This window comes from Gekko japonicus, unplaced genomic scaffold (genome assembly GCF_001447785.1).
Source record: "Gekko japonicus isolate JY-2015 unplaced genomic scaffold, Gekko_japonicus_V1.1 scaffold4714, whole genome shotgun sequence".
Classification (NCBI taxonomy): domain Eukaryota; kingdom Metazoa; phylum Chordata; class Lepidosauria; order Squamata; family Gekkonidae; genus Gekko; species Gekko japonicus.
Window position 1 is genome coordinate 57,302 of NW_015172692.1, and position 8,019 is coordinate 65,320.

Genomic DNA, 8,019 nt, shown 5'->3' on the forward strand with positions numbered 1-8,019 from the left:
CCCGTTGCCAAGCCCCCCCCCCAGACGGCTTGCTCTGGGGGGGGGGAGACTCGGGCAACGTGGCGACCTTCTTGCCGCGGCGGGTGGGTCCTGTTGGGGGGGCGCTTTTGCACGGAGCCAGGCCTTGCCCCCCCCCTGTTTCTCTTTTGCAACCCGGTTGGGGGGAGAGGGAGGGGTCCCCCCGGGGTTTCGAGGCTTCGGACCGGGCGGTGCCCCTTCCTCCCTCCCCTCCGACCCGCCCCGAGGAGGAAGCGAATCTTCCCCGAAAGATTAAGGAAGTCAGAGGAGCGAAACACACAAAAAATGGGGGGGAGGGAGAGGAAGCGTTGCAGATCCGAGGAGCTGCCTGCCCCCTCCCCTCCAAGAGTCCGGCAGACGGGCTGTTGGGGGGCTGCCACTTGCCAGGTCCCTTGTGGCACCTGGAGTGTCAAACGGGTCCATCAGCCCCCTCCAGTCGGGAGCCCCCGCCAGGTGGGCGCTCAGAAGAGCCTCCCCTCCCCTCCCAGCTAGCTGATGCAAAGCCGTCCTAGCCACTTCATTTATCTCCCGCTTTTCTCAAAGTGGCTTTTTGGAGCATTGCTCCCCCTTCCTCTGCTTTCTCACCACGACAGCCCTGCGAGGCGGGCCAGGTGGAGGGCTTGGGACAGGCCCAAGGCCATGCAGCAGGCTCCCTTGGCAGAGGTGGGGAGTCGAACCCAGGTCATCCGGGATGCCGAGCGACCACTCTGTCCACTCCACCGCCCTGCGTCTCCCTGCTTCTGACCAGCAGCAGATGTGCCCCAAAAGGGGACCCTTTTCCTTTAGGGTCGGTGCAGGTTTTGCAGGAAGGACACGGGTGCGGTGCAGAACGGTGCATGCTAATGGCGCCAGGCGGCTCAGGCAAGCCAGCCAGGTTGCATGCTAAGGGAGCTGGCTACCTGCAAAGACCTGGAGAGACACCACAGCTCCGCTCCACCTGCCTGTGGGCTTCTAGGAACTATAAGGTTGCTCTCTGTAGGAACCAGAGTGCTAGACTGCGTGGAACTGCCAGCTATGCTTGTCGTGGTGTGGGGTGTTTAAGTGCTCGGCCATAGGTTGCTTTCAGAAGTCCAACTCTGTGCCTCTAATTGGATTGGATTTCTGAGGTCCCTCCGAGGCCCCGCTGTTGGGCATCATGTTAGCCAGGCTCCTTTAAGTCCTGCGGGGTTTGCTCTTCGAGGTCCCGTGGGGTCAAGTGTGCTCTAATGCGTTCATCTGGTTCTCTGACGGAGGCTTCCCCGGTGGGCAGCTGACTTCCCTCTGGCGATCTGAACCCAGTGAGGTCGGGATGGCTTTTGACAGCTTCAGCCGGGAAGAACGACTTGGTGGGTGGGATCGTCGCATAATCGCTTGAGAAGGGCGAATCCCACCCAGGGAAACAGGCGGCCCCGGCCAAGGCAGAGCCGTTGGAGATGGAGAACTGGCCCTTTTCTCTGAGGGTCGCAGGAATCTTAACCTGGGTTAGTGCATTCTAACAAACCGAGGGAGGAATTTAGGAAGAGCCCTGCGGGACCAGACCAGCGATTCCGTCAAGTCCAGCAAGAATTTTCTCCGTTAGAGGCCCTTGGAAGTTGCTAAGCGGGTCACAGTGGGCAAAGCTTGCCTCTGTTGTTGCCCCTTTCCTGGCAGTAGGCATTCAGAAGAACACTGCCTCTAAGCATGGAGGTTCTATTAAACTGGCACGGCTAATGTATTAAGTTAATATGGCTAGTGAGCCAGTTTGGTGTAGTGATTAGAAGCGCAGACTCTAATCTGGGAGAACCGGGTTTTGATTCCCCACTCCTCTACATGCAGCTGCTGGTGTGACCGTGAGTCAGTCCTAAGTTCTTTCAGAGCAGTTCTCTCAAGGGCCGTCCGCGAAAGAGTTCTCTCAGCCCCACCTCCCTCACAGGGTGTCTGCTGTGGGGAAGGGAAAGGAGATTGTAAGACCACTCTGAGACTCCTTCAAGTAGTGAAGGGCGGGGTATAAATCTGGTCTCTTCTCTTCTTCTAATAGTCAGCGGTGGATCCATCTTCTGGAAATACGTCTGAGTCCTTTTGGAAGCCACCTTGGCTCATGGCCAATGGACTTCCACAAGTTCACACATTGCCTGAAGGAGAATTTCGTTATGTGTGCCCTGAATTCAGGGCCCATCGATTTCCTTGGCTGTCCCCAAGTTTATTATGAGACAGGGATGAACGGGTCTCTCTTTCCACTGTCTACATGTTGTACATTATTTTAGAAGAGGGACCTCAGGCAAAGAAGATGAGGACAATTTGCACCCCCCGTTTAACCTTGGCAGCAGGAGGCGGCGGTGGGCAGGTTTCGCTTCTTGTTCCTCCTCCCCGTCAGCTTGTGAGTCTGGCCACCAAAGGGTTTGGTGGTTTCCAGCTGGGTGGTCTGTTGTCAGGGGACCAGAAGCTGTGAAGGAAGCGAGATCGAAAGCTGGTCTGCCGGCTGAGCGCGCAAGATGGGAAGTTCCCCGCTCAGAGTTCCTTTCTGCCACAGGCAGCTGGGAAGCCGCTCTGTCTGAGTTCCCTGCCCCGTCTCCCATGCGCGGGGGCCATGACAGAGGCCTTTCGCATGAGGCTCTTATAAGCACAGCTGAGTCAATGCCTGTGAAAGGCTCGGAATGCACTGAATGGAATGTGCGAACGCCACATCGTGTGGCACGCTCCCCAAATGGTGAAGTGAGAGGGATTTCATGGCTTGTGGGGGCTCGTGGTATGTTTATAACAGGGGTCTCCAACATGGCGCCCACCAAGTGTTTTTAAGTGGGTGGGGCTTTTGGCCATCAAGGTTGGCCCTTGGAGATCTGTTTGGCTGGGTAGATTTTTAACAAAACAGTTGCTTCAGCAGCAGCGGCCACCTCAGCTCAAAGCTGTGTGATTGAAGGGAAGCTGCAGCAGCCATTGGATGGCAGGCCACACCTCCTGCAGTAGCCGTCTTGTGGTTGTGGCCACCACACCGTGTCAGAATTACAACAGTTGCCTGCAGGCTTGAAAAAGGTTGGGGACCCCTGGTTTAGAGTTTCTCTGGTTTATTTGCAAATATATAAGGCAACAGGGGCCTCCTTCAAGGCAGTAGATCTGGTCCCCCCCCCAAAAAAGAACATCTGGAGCACTCCAACCCCCAGTCTCAACTAGAATCCCCCCCCCCCAATCATGTGGAATTTCACATTACCCAGTTTCTCCCGGTTTCAAGCCGGTATTCTTCCGTTTTGAGGTGAACCGGTCCAGGGCTGCCATTTCACACATGGCTTGCCCCTACCGGAAACCAGCCGATTCAGAAGCGGTTTGGCATTTCAGACATGCACCGCTTTGTTTTCCCGCCGTTTTCTTCCCGAGCGGGTGATCGATTTTTTTAAAAAAACGTTCGAGCTATAGCGCTATAGCAGTATAACAAAACACTCCATGCATTCCAATGGGATTGATATAGTGCTATTCTGTTATAGCGCTATAACGTTATAGCGCTATAAAGTGAACGTTCAAAAAAAAAAAAACAGCCGGAGATCGCCCGCGCAGGCGAAAAAAGGCGGGAAAAAAAGCATATCCGAACCGGGAGAGGGAACTGAAGACTACTCAGAAGCAGTTGACAGGTGAAACGCTTCAGTCCCGGTTCCTAAACGGGACTGAAGCTTTTGTGTGTGAAATGGCAGTTACATTCCGGTAGGGAACGGATTCTCAAACGGGTTCTGTCTGAAATGACAGACCAGAACCCGTTTGAGAACTGGTTCCCTACCGGGAGATATCACCTGTCTGAAATTCCCCCATGTGTCGGATGTTCTCTGACTCATGAACGTTTATGCTGTGGGAAATCTTGTCCGTTTTTATGGTGTCACCGAACTCCTGTTTAATTTCTCTGTCTCCATGCCCAGAGTCAGGATACAAGAAGATCTTGACAGGCTGGAAAACTGGGCTAAAAAATATTAATGAATTTCAGTGGGGATAAATGTAAAGTTCTGCATTTAGGTAGGAAAAATCAAATGCATAATTATAGGTTGGGGGAGACTTGTCTCGGCAGTAGTATGTGTGAAAAGGATCTAGGGGTCTTAGACCACACACTGAACACGAGTCAGCAGTGTGATGTGGTTGCTAAAAAGGCAAATGCAATTTCGGGCCATATCAGCAGAAGTATAGTGTCCAGATCATACGAATTGATAGTATTGCTTTACTCTGCTCTGGTTAGGCCTCAGCTAGAGTATTGTGTTCAATTCTGGGCACCACAATTTAAGAAGGCTATAGACAAGCTGGAACGTGTCCAGAGGAGAGCAACGAAGATGGTGAGGGGTCTGGAGACCAAGTCCTGTGAGGAACGGTTGAAGGAGCTGGGTATATAGGCCTGGAGAGGAGATGACTGAGAGGTGATAGGATGTCCATCTTCAAGTATTTGAAGGGCTGTCATATAGAGGATGGTGCAGAGTTGTTTTCTGTTGCCCGAGAAGGTAGGACCAGAACCAGCGAGTTGAAATTAAATCAGAAGAGTTTTCTGCTAAACATTAGGAAGAACTTCCTGACGCTTAGAGTGGTTTCTCAGTGGAACAGGCTTCCTCGGGAGGGGGTGGGCTCTCCTTCTTTGGAGGTTTTCAAGCAAAGGCTAGATGGCCATCTGACAGCAGCGCGGATTCTGTGAACTGAGGCAGGTCATGAGACGGAGGGCAGGAAGGGTTGCCTCAGTGCTTAGTTCTCGTGAACTTAGGCAGGTCATGAGACGGAGGGCAGGAAGGGTTGCCTCAGTGCTTAGTTCTCGTGGCCCTTTCTTACACGCCCAGGGAAGTGCTGGTTGCCAATCTGGGGTCAGGAAGCAATCCTGGAGGGGTTTTTTTGTTGCCTTCTGGGCGTGGAACAGCAGTGGAACCACACTGCAGGTGTGGAGGGGGAGGCATTTGTGAATTTCTTGCCTTGTGCAGGGGGTTGGACTAGATGACACTGGAGGTCCCTTCCAACTCTATGATTCTTCCCAAAACTGCCAACTCCAGTTTCTTGTGCAGACAGCACCCCCTCCGGGGTGGGTGGGGGTGGATTCCCACTTTCGAAATGTGCATGCACATGAAAGCTTATGCCCAGAACTAAATTTTGTTGGTCTTGAAGGTGGCCACGGGACTCAAACTTTGCTTGGCTGAAATAATAACTAGCCATCCTGGAATGGCGACCGGCATTTCCTCTTAGGATATTATTATGATCTGGCATTCCTATGCCAGTTTGACAGGCATGACAGAGACTGGGAGGGGCTGGCCCCACACGTTGTGGGCTCTTCCTCTGGCATTGCCAGTTGGCCTGCAGGTGGGAGTGGTCCACACCCTTCTTGAGCAGATGACTTCTTCTTTTGACAGGGCCGTGGTTTCATTTGTGATGTCTCCCTGTCATCTTTTAATGCTGTCCATCCTCCTGCATTTTATCCTTACAAAAACTCTGCGAGGTGGTCTGACAGTGTTTACTGGCTCACAGTCACCGAATGAACTTCATGGAGGAGTGGGGAATTTGAACTGGCAGGGTCTTCCACGTCCTTCTGTTACAACCCACTGGTTCCTCAGGCATTGAACACTAAAATATCACACTCCTGTGCCCTGAATTGCCAGTCCTTCTGCTTTCACTCTTTTGCATTTTGCAGTCGTGGGTACAGATATATTTCCAGCCACTGACATCCAACGAAGTGGCTTCTGGCTGATGATAAACGTGTTCGCCTTTAATGCTGTCTGGAACAATCACCCGAGCTTCCTCCTCTCCTCTTTCCAAGTGTGTTCCTTCATCTTCAATAAAATCAATTTGCAGATTTCAGGGTTCATTCTGAGCCTTCGGCCCCAGGCCTGGATTTTAGTTCCTGGTCTCCGCTCTAGGACATCTGACCTAAGAAGAAAAGAGTGTCTCTAAACATGCACCACGTTCCTTGCCCTCATTCCTGAGTAACCCCAGTTAATTGGGATCAAAGAGCAGAATTTCCTGGGCAAGGAGCTTTGGAGCAGGCTGGATGAATCCCCGTGTCTCTCACCAAGGCAAAGTAAACCTATAAGTAGCAGCTTGAGCTTTTGTGCATTTGGGATTTCTCATTTCCCCCATGGTTAGAAAATAATCTTTGGTTTAGGTCGAGATGTTTTAACTGGTATTATATGCCACTTTGCAGCGAGAGGACAGGGGGGATATAAGTAATAAACACGGGATCTTGTGTGTGTGTATCCAAGGAAAAAACAGAACCAGCAAATGGATCCGGGTGTTTTTATTTGTAAGGATGAAAAGGCAAACCGCGTGGCCACGAAATGACTGTTCTTTCTCTCCCTGCCGCATGTAGTTCTCGTGACGGGTGGCATCGTGGCCGTGTCTGCCCAGTTCCAAGGCTGGAAGTTTGCGGCCTATGCAATGTATCCTTCTGTGCAAATGTTCCCCTGGCTTCCCCACACCCCCAAGACAACAGGCTGTGTGGTTCTTGCTTGTCCTTTGAGGACGACGTCCGTGCAAGGGTCGCTTTCGAGGTGTTAACAACAATCTGGCAGAATTGCACGAATCATAATTTTTAAAAAATAAGACAAGAACCCAAGCTTCTAGTCCGTGGGGCCACTTTTGAGCATTGCAGTATTTCTGCATGCAAAATAGGTCATCGTCACTCTGGTATTCCAAAATAGGAAACAGTCCCGTGCAGGAATTCTTGGGTCACCAGTGTGTAGACGGTGGTATGTGACAGGTGCGCTTTGTGTACATTTCCAGGGGTCATTCCCTTCCAGAACACGCCAGAACAGTGCTCCAGCAGTAAGGAGCCCAGGGGCGGGGGCCCCCCGCCACCTGGGGGGATTTAAATGCCCTGGCTTCCCTGTCCGATCGTCTCCAGGTGCCCTGCAGCCGTGGGACACCTGGAGGAGATTGGGCAGGGGACGCAGGCATGTCTGCCTACCCGCCCTTCCCCTGCCTTCTCTAGCCAGCCCGCCGTGGCGGGTTGGCTGGGGAGGGGTAGGGGAGGTGGGCAGACATGCTCCATGGGGAAGGGAAAGAAAGGCATTTTAAACCAGTTCGGTGTCGTGGTTAAGTGTGCGGACTCTAATCTGGGAGAACCGGGTTTGATTCCCCACTCCTCCACTTGCACCTGGCTGGATGAGCTTGGGCAAGCCGTAGCTCTGATAAGAGCTGTCCTTGAAAAAGAGCAGTTTCTGTCAAGAGCTCTCTCAGCCCCACCCGCCTCCCAGGGTGTCTGTTGTGGGGAGGGGAAGGGAAAGGAGTTTGTAAGCCACTCTGAGACTCCTCTGGGTAGTGAAGGGCAGGGTATAAATCCAATCTCTTCTTCTTCTTCTTAAACATGCCTGGGTTCCCTGCCCGATCTTGAGAAGATGAGGCAGGGACCCCAGGCATGCCTGCATGCCTGCCTTTTGTCAGGGGGTGTGGCATATGCAAATGAGCTATGCAAATGAGCTCCTGCACCTCTTTTTCTACGGAATGACCCCTGCATTTTGCTTTGTGGAGGTACACACATGTGATTCGTACAAGGCATGGTTTCCATACAGAGTGCTCAGAACCTGCGGAAAACCTCACTCTTTGGAGAAAACTTTGCAGTTGTATGGTTTGTAATCTGCAGGTGGGACAGGGCATGGTGCAACACCTCCCCCCCCCCAACCAAACTACTTTGCCAAAGCTAAACAGTTTTGGGTTTGGATGGAAGAGTTTTAGTGATTCCTCTGGAGGTAATCTATGAGCGAGGGGTGGTGGAAGAGGTTGGAGTCGGGGTTCTTGCAGGGAGGAGGAGAAGGCATCTTACCCAATTCCTGGCTGCCGACAAGCATCCTTCCTTTCCATCACCCCGGATTTTACAACAGCAGTACGGGAAGGAAATCCGGTCGGTCTTCCCACAGACCTTGGTGATTGCAAAATCTGGAAATTCTCTGGCTGAAGGATTTTCAGGTTGTTTAATGCAGAGCGGGGGGTGGCCGTGGCACAGTTTGGGTTTGTCCAGGAAATCTTACTCAGGAAACCTTGCAGTCCTCGTCCACAAATGCCGAGCAATGCCCCCACAGCACTGAAGGCAGAGGAGGCGGAAGCTGA

General features: G+C 52.5%; 1 protein-coding gene across 1 annotated transcript in view; it reads left to right on the forward strand.

Annotated features, from left to right (window-relative positions):
* Nucleotides 1-1,306: 1,306 nt before the first annotated feature.
* LOC107119316 (cytochrome b-245 light chain) overlaps nt 1,307-8,019 on the forward strand; it is a 14,845-nt gene continuing 8,132 nt past the window's right edge. Inside the window, exons 1-2 of the mRNA XM_015421787.1 lie at nt 1,307-1,343; nt 6,284-6,353. Coding sequence (XP_015277273.1) covers nt 1,307-1,343; nt 6,284-6,353 — 107 coding nt within the window. The remainder of the gene's footprint in view (nt 1,344-6,283; nt 6,354-8,019) is intronic.